This window comes from Bubalus kerabau, chromosome 4, assembly GCF_029407905.1.
Source record: "Bubalus kerabau isolate K-KA32 ecotype Philippines breed swamp buffalo chromosome 4, PCC_UOA_SB_1v2, whole genome shotgun sequence".
Classification (NCBI taxonomy): domain Eukaryota; kingdom Metazoa; phylum Chordata; class Mammalia; order Artiodactyla; family Bovidae; genus Bubalus; species Bubalus kerabau.
This window is the reverse complement of record NC_073627.1, coordinates 119135048-119159184: the sequence shown is the minus strand read 5'-3', so window position 1 is coordinate 119159184 and position 24137 is coordinate 119135048. Positions and strand designations below refer to the sequence as shown.

Genomic DNA, 24137 nt, shown 5'->3' with positions numbered 1-24137 from the left:
GACAAAGTTCATTCTGCTTCTACAAAAAAATAGCCCCTCACAGTAAGACTTTTGCTATCCTGATGTGCTTAAAACATGGCAATAGTCTGCTCCTAAATCAAGAAATTAAAAATGGATAAACAACAGCTAAAAATCAAAGAGCCAAGGCTATGGGAAATCCAAGACAGCCTCTTGGCTTTTCCCAGCTCCCTGACAGACCTCATTTTTATTTGATGGGTTAAAGCCTTCCCTGGCTACAGTGTTAAGGCCCTCACAATGAGTTCTCAAAAAAAAATTATATTTCACTGAATATTAAGTTCTAGTTTTGTTAATTAAGGTCTATGCTTACTAAGACTCACTTCTGAGATAGTTCCTTGTTATGTTATATTGCTAAAAGGTTTAATTAAGTTATTAAAAAGGACACTCTAAGATAGTTTTTAAAGCTTACCTCAGTAACCAATCTTTGGATAAAGGTCAGATGCTCCATGATGCACAACCAGGAGATTAACACTTGCCTAGGAATGATGCTAAAGCTGAAACTCCAGTACTTTGGCCACCTCTTGCGAAGAGCTGACTCATTGGAAAAGACTCTGATGCTGGGAGGGATTGGGGGCAGGAGGAAAAGGGGATGACAGAGGATGAGATGGCTGGATGGCATCACCGACTCGATGGACATGAGTCTGAGTGAACTCCGGGAGTTGGTGATGGACAGGGAGGCCTGGCGTGCTGCGATTCATGGGGTTGCAAAGAGTCGGACACGACTGAGCGACTGAACTGAACTGATAATCATTTAACTGAGTCAGATGACCTGGGGTATACCGGGCTACACCCAATGAAAGTTCTGGACATTTAAGGTCACATCTTGCTTGTGACCTTACTAATAACTGCTAGCTATATTATTTTCTATGTAGCTTCTTTCAGAAGATTATTTCTTATGGTACCAAATGTGTGACTGAGCCTGTGATAAAATGCTGATATACAGTTCCATATGAGAGCAGTAACTGTAATAATGTAACTCTAGATATGGGAAGAAGCAACAAGAGGAAATATTTTCCTGGACCAAAAGGCTAGTAAGACAGGTATGGTTCAGAGACTTTGGCTACTTATAAGGCCTGGTCTAGCGACAACACATTGAGTGGCCTGTCCAGTGGAATCTTTGTTAGACCTGGGAATGAGCCTTCCCAGCACTGTGGGACACAATGACCATTAAATGTCCCCAAAACATGGTCAAATGTGTGGCTATGAAGGGGCCCTGCTGACTGGAAGTTGGCCCTTGCCAGCTGCCTCTACAAAGATTAAATCATGACCACTACAAGATGCTGACCTTCAACACCCCCTTGAAAAGAGTTCAGGGTGGAGACAAAAAATAAGGCACTCTGTGCTCTGGGAAAAACCCGGAAAAACAGGCCTTCAGATAGTCAAATGTTTTCCGGGAGCCATTTTTTATGAGTCCAAATTCTTGCATCTTCTCATACCTAGAGACACACTAATGTCATGAACCAATGTCTGGACCTGGTTCTCCTGGACAGCCCCACCACAGCTTTCCCACTTCTGTCAATCTTTGGGCCATGTATCTTTAACTTTCTTAAGCTTGTTTTTCCAAGCAGCAGTACAACAAAAATATCCCCCAGCCAACACCCAGACAATGCTGGAACAAGCTGCCTTATCATTCTGTGGACTCATCTCCCTCCGTAAATGCACCCGAGGTCCTCAGGCTACTCTCCCTTTGAGATCTTATATGGGAGACCACCCCCAATGATAAAAAAAAAAGCTCAAGGGAGACCACTAACAACTAGCTGACTTGGAGATGTCCTGACACCTGGAAAAGTCTTCTGCCATATCATCCAAGAAACCTTAGAAAGGACACCCATTCCTTTGGGCAATTGGGTTCATCCCTATCAGCCAGGAGAAGAGGTATGGGTTAGATTAAAAACAAAACAAACACTTCAGCCAGTTTGGACAGGCCCTCACAGGGTCATCCTGGCAACCTCTACTGCTGTTAAAGTTATAGGTGTCATCCTTTGGATCCACCACACCAGAGTCAAGAAGGCAGTGACTTCCTGTGATGCTACCTGGAAAGCAGTTCAGGACCCCAAAAACCTCAAGGTCCAGTCCCAAAGACAACAACCCTCACCCACGAAGGACGCTGAGCCCTGCTCTAGTCACTCCGGAAGCTGACTGGTCAATGCACAGCAGACGCCTGAGGATTCTTCAGCCTTGCCCCAGCCACACTCCGGCAGCTGACTGGTCAACGCATGGCGGAAGCTTGAGGATCCAGCTATCGAATTATTAATGGATTTTCATTGTCAACCCTGGCCTCTATCTCTGAACAGTATTATTGCTGCTCTTCATTACAGGACCAACTAGACTCCCTGGCTGAGGTGGTTTTACAGAATAGGAGAGGGCTAGACCTACTGACAGCTGAAAAGAGAGGACTCTGCCTTTTCTTGAATGAAAAATGCTGCTCTTATGTAAACCAATCAGAAATAGTCAGGGACATGGCCCAACAGCAGCTAAGGGAACAAATCATAAAAAGGAGAGAAAAACTAGCTAATTCCTGGGGTAATTGGAACAATATCTGGAGCTGGGTATCGTGGCTTCTCCCTTTAACAGGTCCTCTCTTCATGCTCTTTGCTGCGCTCTTGTTTGGCCCTTGTAGTCTCAATACGATTACCCAGTTCATAACCTCTCAGATTAAATCCATAAAGTTACAAATGCTAGTAATTCAATATAGCCCCCCAAATGATGGGGAGCTCTGAATGTCTTACCAAAACATGAGATGATGCTTTCTACAATGAGTGATAGGAGCATCAAGAAAGGGGAATGAAGAGGAAAAGTTAAAATTTTACATAACCTCCTGCTCCTTTTGCCTCTGTAACTCAGCTTGCTCCTTGCAAAGTCTGGATCATGTAGGTCTTAGAAAGTGGGGACTCACAATACTAAGCACTGGAGCTTACCTCACTCACCCTTGTCCTGCTCTTTGCAATTGTCCTGCCCCTGCAAACTCACAAACCTGCTTAATCATGCCTGTCCATGTATAAAAACCCTGTTCGGGGATCAGAGCTTGGAGTGTTAACTCCTCTGGACGCTGGATCCAAGTGGGGTGCTTGGTTTCTCGAGTACTGGTTTCTGCAAGGGGCACAAAAAGGCTCTGTCCTTGGGAGGGCCCCACAGGACCCTGCTTCGTTTCATGAATACTCAAAGGCACTCATTTTGATTTGTGCATGTGTTTGAAAATCTTGGCTTTTTGTTTTTTGTTTGGCCAGGCTGTGCAATGTGCCCCATCTTAGTTCCCCCACTGGGGTAGAACCTGTGCCCTCTGCGATCAGAACTTGGAATCTCAACAATCTTAACCAGATGAGATCAGCGTGCTCCCTCTATGTGGATGGATTGGGATAGTCTAGAGGCATGTCCTATGCTTATACCAAAAGGACACATAAGCCTGACAAGTCAAGTAGCCTGGGACGGTGCCTAGGGCGCATTCCTGAGTCCAGCTGCTGATTCCACAAAATTCGTGATTCCTTGACTCCAACACATTTGTCAGCTGAATCTAACAGTCAGCTGACTCCTGCTGGAATGTTTGATTCCCTGTGCCTCAAGTCAAAGTTTCCTGGGAGGGGCAATCAGAGTCCCAACACAGGACATAGCTGACCTGAGACTGGCTTTTTAACCTTTACCTGCCTGAAGAACTGCAGCCCTCCACCAATCTCCGCTTGCCAAAACTACCCAAACTGGCTGTGTGGGTTCATGGACAACAGCACTGACATGGTTAGTGAATAAAAGGATGGACAGCCACATGACTGAAAGCATTTACCTGCCCCAGAGCAAAGAACTGATGACAAGATTTCTGGAAATTCCATGGCTTTTTGTGTTTGTATCTTAAAGTGTTCAAACTGGCTTGTTGAAAGGAAGTTTATGTACACATTTCAAGAGAAGACAGTATTCAACACTTTGCAGAGTGTGAACATTTATTTTTACTCTTATAACAATTTCATTTTCCACTGAATGAACCACAGGAGCATGGGGAAGAGGCAGTTTTAGATTAAAGTTTAAAAGGAAGCAAGTTTCCGGACTACTGTGGGGCAGGGGGGTAGGGGAGACAGCAGTTTGGCTCAAAGCTTTTAATGATAAGCTTGCAAAATTTTTACTATGAACAGCTAAGAGTAAAAGCTTTCAGTAAGTACATTCAATATATGCATATTTCTTTCAAAATTACAAGTACTACTGTACATATATATCTTTAAATGATGGGCATTACAAAATAAAAAGATGAAACAGAGTTAATTCAGTTCAGTTCAGCTTAATTAAGGCAAAAAACTTCTTGCTCACTACAAATTTGTAACTAATATTTGTAATGGAAGCAATAAATTAAATATGGTTCATTATCTTTGAAAACCCCAGTTAATTACTTTGCCATCAAGTGCTTGAATGACTGCTTCCAAGCTCAATGGCCTGTAACATTTTGCTTTAATGGCCATCTAGGGTGACAAGGATCCATTGGAAAAACAGAAGAACACTCTTAGCTCTCCTTCCTAAATCTTGATACTTACTTCTCTGTCTATCCACCAGTTACACAAAGCTCCTTGATGAGATTCAGCTGGTAAGTTTCAATCACTTGTTCTTGCAAATTAGTCAGGCATCACATTTTTATAAATTCAACAAATAGATTCAAAACTTACTGACACTCTTCACCTAAAACACTTTAACAGGTAGACAATTTTGCTTCCAAGCTTTTTCTTTGTGGAGGGGGAGAGTTTTGGTTTTCTAAAAACTTTTTATTTTATATTATAGCCAATTAACAACACTGATAGTTTCAGGTGGACAGCAAAGGGACTCAGTCATACATGTGCCATTTTCCTCCAAACTCCAAAGTTTCAATGACTCATAAATCTACCATATTTCTTGGCAGCATGTTCACATTCAATGCCAACATTTCCAAATGGTTATTTCCAAATGCCTCTGTAGCCTAAATTACTTTTGAAATGTGGTCACTCTCCCTCTCCTTATGTGAACTTCATATTTATCTTGGATTGTTCCTGCTCTACAAAGTAACAACAACTACTGATGCATGGGGGGGGGGGGGAGGTGGGTGGGTGGGTGTGTGTGTGTGCGTGCGTGCACGCACGCGCGTCACATCCCATTCTTTTGTGACTCTATGGACTGTAGTCCGCTAGGCTCCTCTGTCCATGGGATTCTCAGTCACATCCCATTCTTTTGTGACTCTATGGACTGTAACCCACTAGGCTCCTCTGTCCATGGGATTCTCCAGGCAGGAATACTGGAGTGGGTTGCCGTTTCCTTGTCCAGGGGATCTTTCCAACCCAGGGATAGAGTCTCCTGCGGCTCCTGCACTGGAAGGCAGATTCTTTACCACTAAGTCACCTGGGAAGACAATCGCAACTACCGACAGGCACAGCAAAACTGGGAAAGGGCAATTTGGAGACCTTGTCTTTTGCTAAAGAAAAATGCAGACACCGGTAAACTCAATTACTCTTAGATGTGTGCCTGCAAGAGAACCAGGGAAGATAAGCAGTGGAAAGATGGTCACACCCCCTGCCCAGAGCATTACAATGGATGATAAAGCATCTGCCATCTGAAGCTGTGATGCTTTTAGAACACATATCCAAGAAGGTGACTGCTCAACTTCAGCGCCCTGGCTGAAGGGAGATGGATGAGAGAGAATGAATCTCAGGAAACCTGTAACCCACTCACAGGTAAGTCTCCATTCACTGTTTGAGAGGTGCCATGACTTAAAGCCTTTGTGTTCATAAAACCTCATAACTCCATGATATTGTCACTGGCAAATTGCAACACTTCCCAATACACTTAGGGGTCAGGTGAGGACTCCTCACCTCTTCCTCCTGAGAAAATCACACTCCCCATACAAGACACCAAATCTAGAAGGCACCACACGAGAGAGACTGGAGATAACACAGCTTGACTTCTTTCTTAAATGTTTACAAAATTATAAATAGAAGGTTTCATATGTTCCTTCAACATCCCATAGAATTGTCATTCGCCTCCTTCTTTGGGCACTAACCTATTTCATTCATAAGGGTCTGGACCTAACTGTTGATACACAACAGGCAAATTCTAGGCAATGGGCTGGAGCTCAATGGGGCAAATGGCTTTAACTGGTCTGGTATCCCAGTGAGCGGCTCTCAGCTTTGGCTGTACACACATTAGAACCACTGGGAGCTTTCAAAGAATACCAATTCCCTAACCTGAGAGATTCGACGGAATTAGTCAGGAGTTTGACTTGAGTGCCAGGAATTTTTAAAGCTGCCAGGTGTTCCTATTGTACAGTCAACACTGAGAACCTGGACATGAACCTGCAAACTGACAAAGGAGCTAGGGAATACCCTGCCCCTCCAGAAGCCTTCCCGGCACCCACCCAGGCCTTGATGTTCACCAAAAGCAAGCTCTCAGGTGATGCCTTCAGTCATCAAGTATAAGGTCAAAGGTGGTTTCAAGAAAAGATAGTGAGAGGCTATTTCAGGTGTATAGGGCTGAGCTATTTTTACAACACTTCTGGCACCAAACGTGGGGTTTTTGTCCCTCCAGACACAAGCCAATTCTGACACCAACTGGGTACCCAAATATTCAGTTCAATTCTGTCATAAACTAGCTGGAGTTAGCCCAGATCCCACATATTAAGGGCTTAGTCCCACAAGAATGCCTTCTGCAGGCATCAGCTGCAAATGGGGTGCCCAGGCAAATTATAAATTTGGGGGTTCTGTGAATTCAGGGCTTCTCATGAATCCCAAGGTGTGAAAATTTGCTTGCACAGCTCAGATTCCAGAAAACATTCTACTTACTACTACAGTTTATTAGAAAGAATATGACTTATGAACAGTCAAATGGAAGAGATACAGAGGGTAAGGTATGGGGGAGGGGTGCCAAGCTTCCTGGCTTCTTCTCTGCACAGGCTGCCTCTATTAGCACCTTGATGTGCCCATCAACCCAGAAGGTCTCCTAACAGCTTCTTCAAGTGTCTGTGTATCTCAATCCCTAGCACCTCTTTCCCTTCCAAGAGGTCAGCCTGTGGGGCTGAAAAGTCCCAGCCTTCTAATTACTTGGTCTTTCTGGTGACCCTTGATTATACAGTGGAAGTGACAAATAGATCAAGGGACTAGATCTGATAGACAGAGTGCCTGAAAACTATAGTCGGAGGTTCACAACATTGTACAGGAGGCAGTGATCAAGACTATCCCCAAGAGAAAGAAATGCAAAAAGGCAAAATGGTTGTCTGAGGAGGCCTTACAAATAACTGAGAAAAGAAGTGAAAGGCAAAAGAGAAAAGCAAAGATCTACCCATTTGAATGGAGAGTTTCAAAGAACAGCAAGGAGAGAGAAGCAAGCCTTTCTCAGTGATCAAAGGAAGAAACAGAGGAAAACAACAGAATGGGAAAGACTAGAGATCTTGTCAAGAAAATTAGAGATACCAAGGGAACATTTCATGCAAAGATGGGCTCGATAAAGGACAGAAATGGTAGGGACCTAACAGAAGCAGAAGATATTAAGAAGTGGCAAGAATACACAGAAGAACTGTACAAAAAAGATCTTCATGACCCAGAATACCATGATGGTGTGATCACTCATCTAGAGCCAGACATCCTGGAATGTGAAGTCCAGTGGGCCTTAGAAAGCATCACTATGAACAAAGCTAGTGGAAGTGATGGAATTCCAATTGAGCTATTTCAAATTCTAAAAGATGATGTTGTGAAAGTGCTGCACTCAATATGCCAGCAAATTAGGAAAACTCAGCAGTGGCCATAGGACTGGAAAAGGTCAGTTTTCATTCCAATCCCAAAGAAGGGCAATGCCAAAGAATGCTCAAACTACCACACAATTGCACTCATCTCACATGCTAGCAAAGTAATGCTCAAAATTCTCCAAGCCAGGTTTCAACAATACATGAACTGTGAACTCCCAGATGTTCCAGCTGGTTTTAGAAAAGGCAGAAGAAACAGAGATCAAATTGCCAACATCTATTGGATCACAGAAAAAGCAAGAGAATTCCAGAAAAAACATCTACTTCTGCTTTATTGATTATGCTAAAGCCTTTGACTGTGTGGAACACAACTGTGGAAAATTCTTAAAGAGATGGGAATACCAGACCACCTTACCTGCCTCCTGCAAAACCTGTATGCAGGTAAAGAAGCAACAGTTAGAACCGGACATGGAACAATGGACTGGTTCCAAATAGGAAAAGGAGTACGTCAAGGCTGTATGTTGTCACCCTGCTTATTTAACTTATATGCAGAGTACATCATGAGAAATGCTAGGCTGGATGAAACACAAGCTGGAATTAAGATTGCCAGGAGAAATTTATCAATAACCTCAGATATGCAGATAATACCACACTTATGGTAGGAAGTGAAGAGGAACTAAACAGCCTCTTGATGAAGATGAAAGAGGAAAGTAAAAAAGCTGGCTTAAAACTCAACATTCAAAAACTAAGATCATGGCATCCAGTCCCATCATCTCATGGCAAACAGATGAGGAAACAATGGAAACAATGACCGACTTTATTTTGGGGGGCTCCAAAATCACTACAGATGGTGACCGCAGCCATGAAATTAAGACACTTGCTCCTTGGAAGAAAAACAATGACCTATCTAGACAGCATATTAAAGAGACATTACTTTGCCAACAAAGGTCCATCTAAGTCAAAGTTACAGTTTTTCCAGTAGTCATGTATGGATGTGACAGTTGGACTATAACGAAAACTGAGCACCAAAGAATTGATGCTTTTGAACTGTGGTGCTGGGGAAGACTCTTGAGAGTCCCTTGGACTGCAAGGAGATCCAACCAGTCCATCCTAAAGGAAATCAGCCCTGAATATTCATTGGAAGGACTGATGCTGAAGCTGAAACTCAAATACTTTGGCCACCTGATGCAAAGAACTGACTTATGTGAAAAGACTCTGATGCTGGGAGGGATTGGGGCAGGAGGAGAAGGGGACGACAGAGGATGAGATGGCTGGATGGCATCACTGACTCGATGGACATGAGCAAGCTCCGGAAAATGGTGATGGACAGGGAAGCCTGGCATGCTGCAGCCCATGGGTCACAAAGAGTTGGACACAACTGAGGGACGGAACTAACTCTGGTGACCAGTCCCATCCTGAGGCTACCTAGGATCCCTCCCCACCCTCACCTAAGTCACACGTTAGCATAAAACCAGGAGTGGAAAGGTGCCCCACTGTGAATAACAAAAGATGTTTTTACTACCCCTATCTCTCTGGACATGCCAAGGGTTCTAGAAGCTGTGGCAGGAACCAGAGACAAACATCTAATATATATTACTTATTATATCACAAGGGCCAACAGTAATGCCAATCAACATCATTCCTAATAGTTTCCAGGAAGCCTACCACAATGTCTGGCACTAGAAAATGCTCAATAAATACTGCGTTGACGAAATATGTGACTTTATACACAAACACACCCACCTTGGCAAATGGTTTTGCCACGTCCTTCAGAGAAAAAGTCCTCACAATTCTGATCCCCAAATCTGAGACTACTTCATCCATCTTCTCCCTCCCATTTTCTATCAAAGCCCAATTTCCCCACCTGGGTTCTCAAAACCATTTTGTTCCACCTTCTATGACGCCTGGCCCTAGCATTTCTTTCTCGTTCACACATCTTTAGCCTCTCCCTCTGTACCAGAAACTTTCCATCAGCATTAGACGTCTCTTCAATCTCAATTTGAAAAAACAAACAAGAGCAGGCCACAGACCCCCCAATTCCTGCCTACCTTGTAGGTGTGCCTGGCTTCTCAGTCTTAACCAGCTTCTCCTCTTCCTCTGAGCACAATGATCAAACTCTCCAAGGCCAGCCCCCTCTCCTTCTCATTCATTCTACACCCCTCTTTGGGTGATCTTTTTAAAGTATCTCTTCCTCTTAGGAACTGAGCTAGCAGTGTTCTGGATATCTTTTTCATATGGTGTGCGCTGTGCTTAGTCACTCAGTCGTGTCTGACTCTTTGTGATCCCATGGACTGTAGCCCAGCAGGTTCCTCTGTCCACGGGATTCTTCAGGCAAGAATACTGGAGTGGGTTGCCATGCCCTCCACCAGGGGATCTTCTCAACCAAGGGATCGAACCCTGGTCTCCCGAACTGCAGGCAAATTCTTTACTGCCTGAGCCACCAGGGATATTCAAGGACTATTTATTTGCAACGGCCTCAAAATATGTATTTCTATCCCAGATCTCTTTCAGGAGTTCCCTCTGCCTACTCCCTGACTCCACCTGGAATGCCTCAAAAGCAGACTCAAGTGGAATTACTTTCCCTCCCCCACCTGTGCCAAACCCACTCCTCCCCTAGTCCCCTTCAACCGAAAATGGTTTCACCATCCTATCCCACTCAGGTATTTATGCCCAACTTTTATTTTTTTTTTAATTTAAATTTATTTTAATTGGAGGCTAATTACAATATTGTATTGGTTTTGCCATACATCAACATGAATCTGCCACAGGTGTACACATGCTCCCCATCCTGAACCCCCCTCCCTCCTCCCTCCCCATACCATCCCTCTGGGTCATCCCTTCATTTCTTATATGATATTATACATGTTTCAATGCCATTCTCCCAAATCATCCACCCTCTCCCTCTCCCACAGAGACCAAAAGACTGTTCTACACATCTATGTCTCTTTTGCCGTCTTGCATACAGGGTTATTGTTATCATCTTTCTAAATTCCAAATATACACATTAGTATACTGTACTGGGGAGAAGGCAATGGCACCCCACTCCAGTACTCTTGCCTGGAAAATCCCATGGATGGAGGAGCCTGGTGGGCTGCAGTCCATGGGGTCGCTAAGAGTCGGACATGACTGAGTGACTTCACTTTCATTTTTTCACTTTCATGCATTGGAGAAGGAAATGGCAACCCACTCCAGTGTTCTTGCCTGGAGAATCCCAGGGGCAGGAGAGCCTGGTGGGCTGACGTCTATGGGGTCACACAGAGTCAGACCAACTGAAGTGACTTAGCAGTAGCAGTATACTGTATTGGTGTTTTTCTTTCTGGCTTACTTCACTCTGTATAATAGGCTCCAGTTTCATCCACCTCATTAGAACTGATTCAAATGTATTCTTTTTAATGGCTGAGTAATACTCCATTGTGTATATGTACCATAGCTTTCTTATCCATTCATCTGCTGATGGACATCTAGGTTGCTTCCATGTCCTGGCTATTATAAACAGTGCTGCAATGAACACTGGGGTACACGTGTCTCTTTCCCTTCTGGTTTCCTCAGTGTGTATGCCCAGCAGTGGGATTGCTGGGTCGTATGGCAGTTCTATTTCCAGTTTTTTAAGGAATCTCCACACTGTTCTCCACAGTGGCTGTACTAGTTTGCATTCCCACCAACAGTGTAAGAGGGTTCCCTTTTCTCCACACCCTCTCCAGCACTTATTGCTTGTAGACTTTTGGATCACAGCCATTCTGACTGTATGCCCAACTTTTGAATCATTTTTGATAGCTTCTCTCCAACAACTATACCCAAACAGTAACTACCGTCTTACTGATTTCTAACTACAAACTCATTATCTCTCTCATGCTCTCCATCCGTCCCCCATCTACTCCCCTCTCTACCCCTGGGTGGCTGCAAAAAGCCTTTGCACTATCGGGCCACACCCCATTCTCCCCTTCCCCAGCGTGTGGACAGGCTGTGCCCACACAAAGTGACTGGCTCAGGGGACTGCCTCTGACCTGACCTAATGGGACAAGCAGTACATCTTTTCTAATTGGTCCACCCAGAAGGGAGTCTTTTCCTGGTTTGCACAGATACCATATATGCCAATAGGGCCTACCCCTCCAAACACAGCAGTGAGGATGATCATTTTTAAAACCCAAATCTAATCATCTTATCTCTTATTTAAAAGTTTTCAGTGAGTTCCCTCTACCTTTTCATTAAAGTGCAAAGTCCAAAAGATGGCCCAAGAGGCCTCATCCCAAGCTACATTCCTTCTTTGGTCTCAACCATTTCAGCCTGGAACACTAAACCCTAATTCACCTGACTTCTACTCATTTTTAAGGCCTCATTTTAAGTACCTCTTTTCAGAAAGACCTATCCTGAGAAATCCCTTCCCCTAATCTGGGTTAGGTCTCCAGGTTAAATGGTCTCCAGATACTTGTGCTTCTCTGAAGTACCACTTATGACTGTAATTGCCTATGTGACTATGTGCTTGTCTGTCCCCCTGTCCTTGAGACACTAGACTAAATGGTTCGTAAAGGTAGAGCACTTCTATCCCATTCACAGCTGCAGGCCAGAGCTGACAATGCCTAGAATCAAACAGGTGCTCAGTAAATAGTGGTTCAATGAGTAAACAGGTCATTCAAGTTCACAGGACCCTCCCAAACAATCTGGCTCCCTCTTTAGCAAAAGAAAAATTCATCATGGGAGGAAGTTCTTAGTAAATTTACTGCACTGATTATCAAATAACACATAGACTCCTGGTTGGAAATATTAGTACAATCAATGAATCAGAAATTCTGGGTGCTTAATGGTAGCAGGAGTAGTTCTCTGGATTTTTATTTGTGAATATAATCCTCTTTTAAGCTACCAGGACCAGTTTCCTGTGTGCAATCACACAAGACCCTATGTTCTGCTTAATGCTCAGTTATCTGTTGCCATCTTAAAATTCATAATGTTTAAAGAAGGGGCCCCACAAACTCTGTAGCCAGCCTAGAGCCTTATAAATTAGTCTGATTTCTGCAAGGGGCCCAATGAATAGCCAGTCCCTAGCTAAGGATGCATTTTTTATAACCAAGGCAATGTTTTCAACCTCCATAAGGTCTATATTATACTTGCAGGATTATACACGAGGATTATACTTGCAGGACATTTTTTTCTTCTGGTAAGCAAAATCATATATTACTTATAATTCTCTTCCATAAAATTAGTATTTCTCAGACTATAGAAACACACAGTTTTCCTAGTTATTGATGTTAGGCAAAAAATTTTTAATTTCTTTTAAAACTAAATTCTACTTTAAACATAATTTACACCAGGTCTCATTGTTAAATTTTTGCTTAGACTTTTGTTTGACGTTCTTATATGAGAGACTGTGTTGATTTTTTCAAATCAACAACCATCATTCATTGATACTCCATCACCTTAAAAGACAACTGAAAGACATCAAGCAATTAAAATGAGAAAAATGAAAACTGCTGTAGGATTCCTTTTTAGCTTCCACATTTTAAACTTTAGAAATTTGACAGCCACATCAAACACTTAAAATTTCTTTGGAAGCAAAGTCTTGCAAGGTATACATGGCCATTCAGAAAGAACCCTGATTCAGTCATCTTTATTATAAAAATACTTAAAGTGTTAGATAGCTTCTCTAGTCATTAGAAGTTTAAAGTTAATTATGTTCAGTATACACTTTACTTAATAAATGTCTAAAGCATTTTAAATATTCGCTCATTTTTTTTGTCAACTAGGCAACTATGCTCCCCAGGGGATATCTAACAATGTCTGGAGACATTTTTGGTCGTTATAACCAGACGGAGGGGACCAATGGCATCCAGTGGGTTGAGCCAGGAACACTGCTACACAGCTTACAATGCACAGGACAATCCCAACAGGAAATTATCTGGCCCAAAATGTCAGAAGTGCCATAGTGAAGGAACTCTGGTCTAAGCATACATGTATTTGCCACATATAGGCAACAAGGACATATGACAACTTCAAGCCATGTCTCCTGTGTCAAAGCCAGTGTGTTTTAAAATACAGACAGACCCCAGGAGAAACAACAGATTTATAAGAACAGTCATTTGGGAACTCTCTTTTTAAGACAGGGAGTAAGGCAGCTGACAGCTTGAACCAGAACTATAAATAAACAGTAACACAATTCCTTGGTTGGCCCATAAAAAGACTATTTTTGTCAGTGCAGGTGACCTAATCTATATGTCACAGAAAACAGAAATTGAGACTGAGATACTTTCAATAGGATTAATTTGTTTCCTGCCACCTCATTTCAGAAAAATGTACAACATATATATCATAGGTCAGAATTTTTCATTCACTTGAGAATGTGATCACCAGGTGTAGCAGTTTATAAGAGATTTGAAAATACGATGAATAAACCAAATTTGATTTTATTTCTTGTGTTTTAAGAAAGAAAAAAGCCAACATTTAAAATCACTTTTTACATTTTTTTTTTTTTAAATAAACTTTGTTCAATTATTGGGTAGGGAAGCTCTGGTCACACTGGGCTAGAATTCCTACACAATTAGAGGGAGAGAATGGCCGATATCCGCCCAGGTGTTGGCAGGTCACCTGGAACCAATTTCAGTCCATTTAGCTCTCCCCATGAATTACCTATTTAGTTCCTGTAGATCTGTAGTGGGGTTTGTTTTTGTTTTTTTTTTTTCCCCTGGCCAAACCAAGCAACATGTGGAGATCTTTGTTTCCATATCAGGGATTGAACCAGTGGCCCCTGCAATGGAAGCTCACAGTCATAACCACTGGACCACCAGCGAAGTCCCTAAATTTCATTTTGTACACAGTTGATCCTGCTTGTGCTCAGTCACTAACTCACCCCTGATTCGACAATTTGGACAGTAGCCCACCAGGAGATAGTTCATAATTCTCAAGAGAAACAGTTCTTTAGTGTTAAGCAACAAAATTGCAAATGGAAAAGAGCTAGAGAACTTTCCTGGTGGTCCAGTGGTTAAGAATCCACCTGCCAATGCAGGGGACACGGGTCAGCCTCCTGGTCCAGGAAGATCCCACATGCCTCAGAGCAACTGAGCCTGTGCGCCACAACCTCTGAGCCCACGTGCCGCAACCACCGAAGCAACGCTCTCAGCAAGAGAAGCCACCGAAATGAGAAGCCCCTGCTGGTGCCAACTAGAGGAAGTCCCTGCAGCAACAAAGACCCACATAACCAAACAGTAATAAAGATGAAGTAACTAGTGACTGGAAGCTGTCCTATAATTGAAATCCAGTACATGTTTAGGGCCAAGGTTGAGAAGTTCCTTTCCAACATCAGGCTGAAGGAAAGGCAGAGGGGCTGACTGGAACCTTCCAACCCTCACCATGAGATGGAAGGGGGGAAAAAAATCAACTTCTTTTATCTACCAATAAAACTCTGTAAAAGTAAATTCACTGTGTGTTGCTGCTGCTGCTGCTGCTAAGTTGCTTCAGTCGTGTCCAACTCTGTGCGACCCCATAGATGGCAGCCCACCAGGCTCCCCTGTCCCTGGGATTCTCCAGGCAAGAACACTGGAGTGGGTTGCCATTTCTTTCTTTTTAAACATGGAATGGTGTCTGAGAACTCCAAAGTTTCCCTGAAGGACCATCTTGAAGGTCTGCTAAAAATCCGTGAAGGCTTAATGATTAAGCCACAGCAGAAAGCCATTTTCCTTAATCCGGGGCAGTGGGGTTAGAACTGCCTGGGTTCCTAGAAGGTAATTTACACTGATCTTTAAAAACCATTCAGCCCTCTTCCTCCCCTCTGTAAAACAAATCTGCCCTTCAGAACAGCTCTAAAAGGGGGGCAGGATGCCCAGAGAAGCTTACAAGTAAGTGTCCGGCCAGATGCTCACCTAGCCCTCACCAAATGCAGACCACAAAAACCTGTGGCCTTGTTCTCATCTCCAGGTACCTGGCTTTCTCTGAACACTGTATATCCCCTCAATTTCCCTCTTGTCCTACTACTTGTAAAATGAAGACTCTGTTCCCCCTAGAACGAAATAACAAAGCCAATGAGTGTGCAGGATGCCAGGTGACTACAAGACTCACCTCCAACCGGGCAGCCCGCAAGGCCCAGCCTGGATGCACGGGCGACCTATCATCCACGGAGAAAGATGAGAAGTGTGTAGCAGGCTGGGGTGCCTGTGTTTTGCTCGGTATCCAGGAACAGAGCTACAAGGCAGGGAGGGAAAGAGCTGTGAGGGAGAGCTTCTTCCACCTCAAAAAGCTAATCAACAAAAATTGGAAACATTTGAATCAGAAATTGGGCGCTAGCAACACAAAACCAAAAAGAAACCTAGGAAGGGAATATAATGCGTTCAAGAACAATCACCTGTTTCACCACAGAGCCAGCAGCAGCAGCACGCATTTTCTAGACGTGGCGTGAAGCATGCAGAGCAAACAGGAAGGTGAGGAAACGCGTGAGGGCTTTGGCGCCCCTAGAGTAGCGTCTCCTTTCCAGTGGTTAGCCCCTAGGGTGAGTCATTTAACATCCCGGCGCAGGCTTCTATCTTTATCAGTAAAATGGGGGTAATAAATACCTCTCCGCTCCGCAAGGCCACGATTAGGATTATTCGAAGTTAAAGCCTCTGGCCCCCAAAGCACAACAGTGAGGAACTGTTCGCGCCCGGCCTCTCCACGCCCGCAGCCGCCAACTCCCGATTCCTAAACTACTACTCGCTACGTGAACCAGGGGGAAAGACAGCAGAAACAAGTGGCTTCCAGGTGATAGTGGGCACCAAAGTCCTAGTCCCAGGCTCCCCGAACCGGACGGAAGAGTTGGGTCGAGGCAGGGCGCTCTGCACCACCCCCGGTCCCGGACGCACAAGCTGGAAGCGGATTCCCACCGCGCATCCTCTTTCTCCTGCCCCGGCTCCGCGTCCTCTTTCCCGGAGGAGCTGATCCCACTCGCTGCAGCCGGGCCCTGGTTAAGGGGCGGCTTCCTCTTTCCCGCCTATCCTTCCCATTTCCTCCTCTCCAGCCAGGCAGCCGAGCAGGAGACCTGGTGGAGCGTTGGTTACCTGCAGCGAGTGCCTGGCCCGGAAGACGCTGGAGGCTGCTGGGCAGCAAGGGGACGATCTCGCCCGGCGCTGCTCCGCGCTAGGCTGACTGAACTCGGCGCCGGAGGACCGCGCGGCCGGGTCTCGGGCCGCCCACCCTCGCGCCCGTGCGCCACGCCCCTGGGCCCGCCCCTCTAGGCCCCGCCCAGCGCATCCCTGCTTCGCAGACATCTGCTGCCTGGGCCTTCTGGCCCAAGTCAGCGCGCCCTCTGGGCATTTCGTTGTCTGGTGGAAGTGCTTGACTGCGTGCTTCCTCTTTCTCCTTCCTTAGGTTGACTTGGGTTCTTAGTTGGTAGAACCGATTAGGGACTGAACACTTGAGTGGGGTCTTCAGAATTTTATACCCCCTTCCTGGGAGGCAGGAACCGCGGGAAGCGCTGTCTTTTCTTATTTTAAAAATAGGGTTTACAACCAAAGGAAAAAAAAAAAATTCCGGAGGTCTTTATATTGTGTTAAAATTAGGTGTGACCATTGGGTTTGTTTGTTTTCCGTGATGAGAGACGTCTACAGGGTCCTGTGGGTCTCCTGAACACAAGGCCTTTCTGTGTCCCCCAGTTCTTTGATTATAGGAAACTGCCTCCATTCAGCTTCCATGACCTTCCCTGAGTTCCACTGAGCAGATTCAAGCAGTTATTAAGACCAAGGGCCTGGGGCAAGGTCCCTTTTTCTCGTCAACAAATACACACACAATATCTTTGAACTATTCCACAAATACTGAAACACGGTATACTGCCCAGGAGCATTTAGACCCCAGTGCCGTTAGACCTGAAGGTTGATGATGCTGACTTATCTCACCACCAACCCATCAGAAAAATGCCTGCAAGCTAATCACACCATCTTTGAATAGTTAATGCAAAACTTATCACTATCCTCCCCAAGTTGGGACATACAGTTTTGAGGGCAGTTAATCCACTGTGTCCCTCTTTGCCTGGAAAAGTAATAAAGCGATCCTTTTCTACTTCACCCAAAACTGTCTCCAAGATTCAATTAGGCAACAGTGTACAGAGAAGCGGAACTTTTGACATCATGAGATTTACTTACTAAAAAATTTAGTATTTTAAAAACTCATTACATTTGTGTGTGAGTGTGTGTGCACGCGTGCCAAGTCATGTCTGACTCTTTGGGATTTTAACTCCTGGAGTGCAGATTATTTATCTTCATATCACTTAATTCACCCAACACATATGCATTGAAATAAATAAAGGAACTAACTGAATACAGTCATTTCCCTACCCACCGGTTCCTGTTGGGGCTGTGGGGTAAAGCTGAGGTGCTGTGAGTGGGTGGGTTTCCCTATAACAGGAAGTTTGCCTAGTGTTCATCACTCTAATCAAAGGGGGTCATTGCTCAGGGGGAGATGCATGAACACAAAGAGAAGGGCTGGTACCCACTGACTCTCTGAGGCTCACCTTCTTGGGCTTTGGACTTGATGGGGTTAGATGCCCTCGGGACAGGGGTGTTTGTATAGATATATCCACACAGAGCAGAAGATGATAGTTCCAGGTAAGTGGAACATAAATTAGCCACTTGGCAGCGCACACAGGTTTCAAGCCAACTCACCTGTCTCTTTTATGGAGACCTGACCTTTTCTCTTCTAGACATTGGAACATTCTGAGAGGACTGCTATGGACTCTCCTCCTCCCCACCCCTGTGCCAGAGCATTGCTGGGCAAAGCAGCAACAAGCAGGCCAGCCATCCTGACAATGGGGGAGTCACTAGTGAGATATTCCTGGGGGGATATAGATCTTGCCTGAGGATATTCCTCCTCCTCCAATAATCTTGGAACATCTTGCTTTAATTTTATTTAGGAATCTTCTTAAAATGCATTATGTGCAAGACCCAGAACAAGGAAAGGGAGCTCCTTGTTCATGAACCTCTAAGCCATGGTTTATATTTTTATCATGGAAACAAAAATCAGAACCCAAAATATCTTCTGCAGATATACACAGCATGTACATATTGGTCAGAGTTAGAGAAAAAGTAATTGCAAGTTTTTTTCAATCTATTGCTAATCCAGATGACGTTTTTCACTAAAAGACAAAGTGATATTTTAAAATTCCTTAAGTCAAGCCATTGTGAAAGCAATTATACTAAAACTCTAATACTGCATTATGAAATTAAATTCATAAATTTTGTTAATTCAGTGTTTGAAACTAAGCCTGTCACTTCCACTAGATTAAACATGTTTCCTCCACCCTCGCTTGACCAGTTTTTTTCTTACTGTGCTTTCAGCAAGACTATTTTCAGTTTTTTGGGGTTTTTTTTAATTATCAATACCTAGAATTCCTATTTAGGGGAGCAGAATATGCCATCCCAAAACACGTCCCTTTGTCATAAGAGTCATTTAAAACTGGTTATTTTTAAGAAACTTCAAACACAAGAAAAGCTCTGAAACCAAGTTAAAGTTACTCTTGTGTGAAGATATTTTTATATATAAGAGAAATCATATGTGACACCTTTGTAAGGGTGTCTCTCTCCCTGTACTGGGAAGAGGTAGTGTGGAAGTGTTAGTCGCTCAGTCGTGCCCAACTCTTTGCAACCCCATGGACTGTAGCCCCGCAGGTTCCTCTGTCAATGGGCTTCTCCAGGCCAGAATACTGGAGTGGATTGCGATTCCTGTCTCCAGGAGAACTTCCCAACCCAGGGACCGAACCCAGGTCTCCCGTGTTGCAGGAGGATTCTTTACCCTCTGAGCCACCAAGGAAGCCCTACTAGGAAGAGAGAGAATGACAAACCTCTAAAAATTTTTGTCAAAGCATCACAACACTCCTTTTGTTCACTGTGCTTTTTTTTTTTTGATGACTATCTAAAGTGACTATGCCCTACCCCGCCCACATCTTCTTTCATCTTCAGCTGAAGATGGTATTTAAGGTCAGGGCTTAAACCAATTGGGAAAATTACTCAATTTTACCAGGCCTTTCCCAGTAAAGTGTAAGATACACAGTCAATTTTGAAGTCTTAATATGAAAAAAAAAATTTTAGTATCTCATTTAAATGTATTTAAAAATATTAATTATAGGTTGAAATGACAGTATTTTGGATATATTGTTTATAAAAGTATTTAAACATTTTTAATTAAAAGAGCGAAAGAGTGAATACAATTTGTTGCTAGTGTTACTGAACCAAACTTGAGTCTACTCACCTATTTTGCAGCAAAATCAATTTACTGACACCAGTTTTGGTGAAGGAATGCACAGGATTTATTTGCAGGGTGCCAAGCAAGGAAAACTGGCAGCCCATGATCGAAACTCTCTGACTCCCTGACAGCCTTCAGGGCGGGGCTTTTAAAGAAACCATTCTGGGTGAGGGTTGCAGCTCATGGACTTTTTTCTGACTGGTCAGTGGTGCTGTTTCCAGAATCTTTATCACCAACATTCTGGTTCCCACCAGTCTGGGGTCTACTGTTTCTGGTCAGCTTATAGACAGCATCCTGCACCTGGGTGGGTGGGGGTCTTAGAGATTCTTGACAACAACTCAAAGATATGTATCAGATGGTTCTTTGTATCCCTTGAGGAGGAACTAGGACTTTGTTTTATTGTTGCATGTTGTAGAGTTGCACTATTGGTTTTTGCCTGCTTTCCCTCTGTTTCTGCATTCCCTCACTTTCCTAATTGATAACTGCTTAAGTCTGCTCTTTGGCATACAGGACTAAAGCCTTTTTCTATAAATGAGAAACAAGCAACATGGAAGGGTTTTTGTACCTGGGAAGGTCCCACAGGGTGGTGATCAGTTTCAATACCCCCTTTGCTTGATACTCTTCGATCTTGAGGGGAAAAGGGGCATGACAAGAAAGAGAATAAAGTTTTGAATAGAGAGGTTAGTCATTAATTTGACAAGGGAACTCATTTTTAGGGGGCTTGGTTTCACTAGCATTACATTTGCAACTTTGAATATATATTGCCAAGCTACGCTAGTTCTGTTGCCTAACACAATTTGTATAGTTTGTTCAGTTACATTGTGAACACTGATGAATTGATCATCTGACTTGATGTGTAGTATTCTTTTGTTAGGAAAATTCATTTCAAGATCCAGATAGTGAATTTATAAATTAATTTTTAGAATATATCTTTGTCAGTTGGATGTGGCATATATCCTATGGATAAAATCCACTTATTCTTAATTATCACAATAATTTATAATCCATCATAAATCTATACAAGTTCAGAAAGTATTTCTGGATCTCTTAGGGGTTATAGCAGTTATTTTTATAGAGAATGTAAGAATTTAAGGAATTAAACATATAATGGAGGATTGAAAAAGCAGAAAGGGAAACATGGGCAGTAACAAAGAGATGCCCGTAACTGAGGGGAGTAGCTGCCCCTGGTGGAGCTGGAGAGAGAAGTGTGGCGTTATCAGAAACTAAGAGCTGGAACAAGGTTATGTGGCAGCCTGGATGGGAGGGGAATCTGGGGAGGAATGGATACATGTGCATGTATGGCTGAGGCCCTTTGCTGTTCACCTGAAACTGTCACAACGCTGTTAATCGGCTAGACTCCAGTACAAAACAAAACGTGAAACAAGAAGAAACTAAGAGCTGGGAGAATGCCCCTGAGGAGCAGCACTCAGACCTCTGAGGTTGGGGAGGGGAGTACCCAGCTGGGCACGCTACTTCTGAAGGCAAGTGTTGAGGCTGGAAGAGAGGGTAGATTAAAAATTGGAAAATTGGAACCAACTGCCGCAGCCAGGTAAAAGAGCCGCTGCTTGGTAACACTGGTGGGAGTGATTACCTGAATTGTTTTTCCCCACTGACCAAATATCAAGGAGCAAATCCCTTTTCCCTCCACCAGCTCTCCGCTCTGCTCGAGCGCCCCGCTATTGGCAAAACCTTGCAGGAAAAGTCGTTGGCTTTGTCACACCCACAGCATCACAGAAGAGTACAGAAGAAAGGGCTTGAGTCACGACACCTTAATAACCAGCATGAGGAGTAAATTCATAATTACAATTTTCAACTATCCTAATGTTATAGATTCAGGGTAGATAGGTAGGTTGGTAGGTTTAGTCACTCAGTCATGTTCAACTCTTGCAACCCCATGGACTGTAGCCCACCAGGCTCCTCTGTCCCTTGGATTTCCCAGGCAAGAATACTGGAGTGAATTGCCATTTCCTTCTCCAGGGGATCTTCCTGACCCAGGGATCAAACCCAAGTCTCCTGACTGAGCCACATCTTAATAACCAGCATGAGGAGTAAACTCATAGTTACAAGCTTTAACTATTCTAATATTATAGATGCAGGGAAGTGCTTATAAACAGAGCTGTTACAGTGATGACATTTCTGATACATTTTTTAAATATAATAAAACTGATTAAAAGCACAACTCAAATAAGGAGACGGTATTAAACTTAACTCAAACCCTGTGCTCTCGAAAGACAGTGGAGGTTTAAAAAAAAAACATCATCCCCACACCCTTTTGTGTTCCAGGAAACAGCTTACTGCAAAGAACCACCACCTTTCCTCAAGTAACTTAGATAAAACTCACCCAGAACTCCCTATTGTAAGACCAGACACAGAATCCTCCAAATTCCCTTTTTTGTCTTGTAAAATCAGTAGCTGAACTGTTTTTCCTGCTTACCTATCTGGATAAAATGCCTGCCCACTTGATTTTAGTTAGGCATTCTTCTTTCCCCAGTTTTTCTTTCATTCACCCTCTACTAAGCTAACATTGAGAGGCAGGAAAAAACCCTAATTGCCCCTACCAAGAAGCCTGGGAATTCCCTACAGGTCCAGGAGTTAGGACTCCATGCTTCCACTGGAAGGGCATGGGTTACATCCCTGGCTGGGGAGCGAAGAGCCTGCATGCCACCCAATGAACGTGGGGGGATGGAAGCGGAGCCCCTTCCTTTCCTGATCTCAAGGAAAACTTTTCCTGGTCAGTTGCCTGGTCAAGACAGCTGTTCCTCTCACTCTTTCATTCTAGCCTTGTTGACTCTCCCATGAAAGAAAGGCTCTTTGCTGCCTGACCTTTCAAAAGCTTGTAGAGCTTATAAATGGAGTAGTCTCCATTATAATCTCCCCTCCCCCTAGTGCAATAATCCTTTTAAATAAAGTCTGCCCTTACCAAACCTGGAATTGGTTTCTGTTTGACAGTTTTCTGGTGCTATGACTTGGCTCAAAAACTATGGGCCTCTACCTACAAAGGTAGAGATTCGAGGCAACTTTGGTGAGTTCAGGAAACCTTGGTAAATTCAGGTCTTGAGCCAGCGCTCTGGATTTCTTTGTTGTGCATGCTAAGTCGCTTCAGTGCGTCCAATTCTTTGCAACCCCATATACTGTAGCCCACCCAGCTCCTCTGTCCATGGGATTCTCCATGCAAGGATGTTGGAGTGGGCTGCCATTTCCTTCTCCAGGGGAGCTTCCTGACCCAGGGATTGAATCCATGCCTCTTTTGTCTCCTGCACTGGCAGGTGGGTTCTTTACCACTAGTGCCACCTGGGAAGCCTCTCTTGTTTGTTTGTTTATTTGTTTTTAATTAATTAATTTTAATTGGAGGCTAATTACTTTACAATATTGTAGTGGTTTTTGCCATACATTGACATGAATCAACCGTGGGTTGAATCACAGTAAAGTTACTTTTATTCTTTCCAACAAAAAGAGAGTCTTTGCTTGTCACATTTCAGTTTAATATCTTCAAAAATGGCAACCTTTACCAAAAGCAATTTAGAACTTCAGAGGCTTCTTTGGCAAACATGGGATCTCGCCAAACTCTCCCTTCCCATCTTTCCCCCCTTCCCTTTTATCATTGGAACCTTCTCTTCAGCTTCCTTGAATCCTTTGATCTGTCCCCCTTCAACGCCCATATCTCCTCCAACCCCATCCACCCTGTGGGACCCCTCCCTACCCATCGCAGCCCCTCAAATCCTTACTTCTTAAGAGTTGGGCCCCTTCTGTTCTGCTCACCTCCTCTTCACTCCATTGGTGAAGGAAGGACCTCCTGCCCTAAAGAGAACCAGACAGTCAAAGACATGACACCTGGTATTAGACAGGTGAGACTGATAGAAGTTTATTAGTAGGCTCAGCTGGGGGAGGAGAATACAACATGTCATTCAGGACCTCCTGGGAGTTACACTCAACATCAGAGTGAATCAGCAGGGCCTGTGGGAGGCAGGCTCTGTGGCAGAGACACTAGTGATTGTGACCCTTGGTTTCCATGGGAATAAGTGATATCTTATTTAAGTAATTGTGTGGGCTGGCAGGGAGGTAAGACTCCTCCCTGAGGAGTAGCAGAGCATCTGGTCTGGCTGATAGGGGAACTAGCTGAGTGGAGACGAAAGCAGGGGAACTCAGGGTGAGGCCCTTGAGTATCAAGGCAGCACAGGGAACGTTGGGCCTTCAAGTACACCCTCCTCCCATCAGGGGCTCTTGAGGGCCTCAGGGAGCCCAACAGTAACACTTG

The 24137-nt window shown here is 44.0% G+C and overlaps 1 protein-coding gene and 1 long non-coding RNA gene across 37 annotated transcripts in view; one reads left to right on the top strand and one right to left on the bottom strand.

Moving 5' to 3' along the window:
• The window catches only part of GCNT1 (glucosaminyl (N-acetyl) transferase 1), a 193721-nt gene extending 169987 nt beyond the window's left edge, over nt 1–23734 (bottom strand). For 4 of the 36 annotated variants that reach the window (XM_055578355.1, XM_055578357.1, XM_055578343.1 and 1 more), the window contains exons 1-2: nt 23608–23734; nt 15737–15859 (exon numbers count right to left, since the gene is read on the bottom strand). Coding sequence is in view for 3 of the 36 variants with exons in the window: in XM_055578360.1 (XP_055434335.1) it covers nt 15737–15859; nt 16020–16058; nt 16708–16917 (372 nt within the window). In the remaining 33 variants the exon portion in view is untranslated. The other 32 variants (XR_008713622.1, XR_008713621.1, XM_055578361.1 and 29 more) reach the window with 22 other exon arrangements.
• Nucleotides 15851–16953, top strand: LOC129650157 (uncharacterized). Its single transcript, XR_008713634.1, has 3 exons — nt 15851–16095; nt 16244–16411; nt 16668–16953. It is a non-coding gene; the product is annotated as an uncharacterized LOC129650157 (long non-coding RNA).
• Nucleotides 23735–24137: the final 403 nt, after the last annotated feature.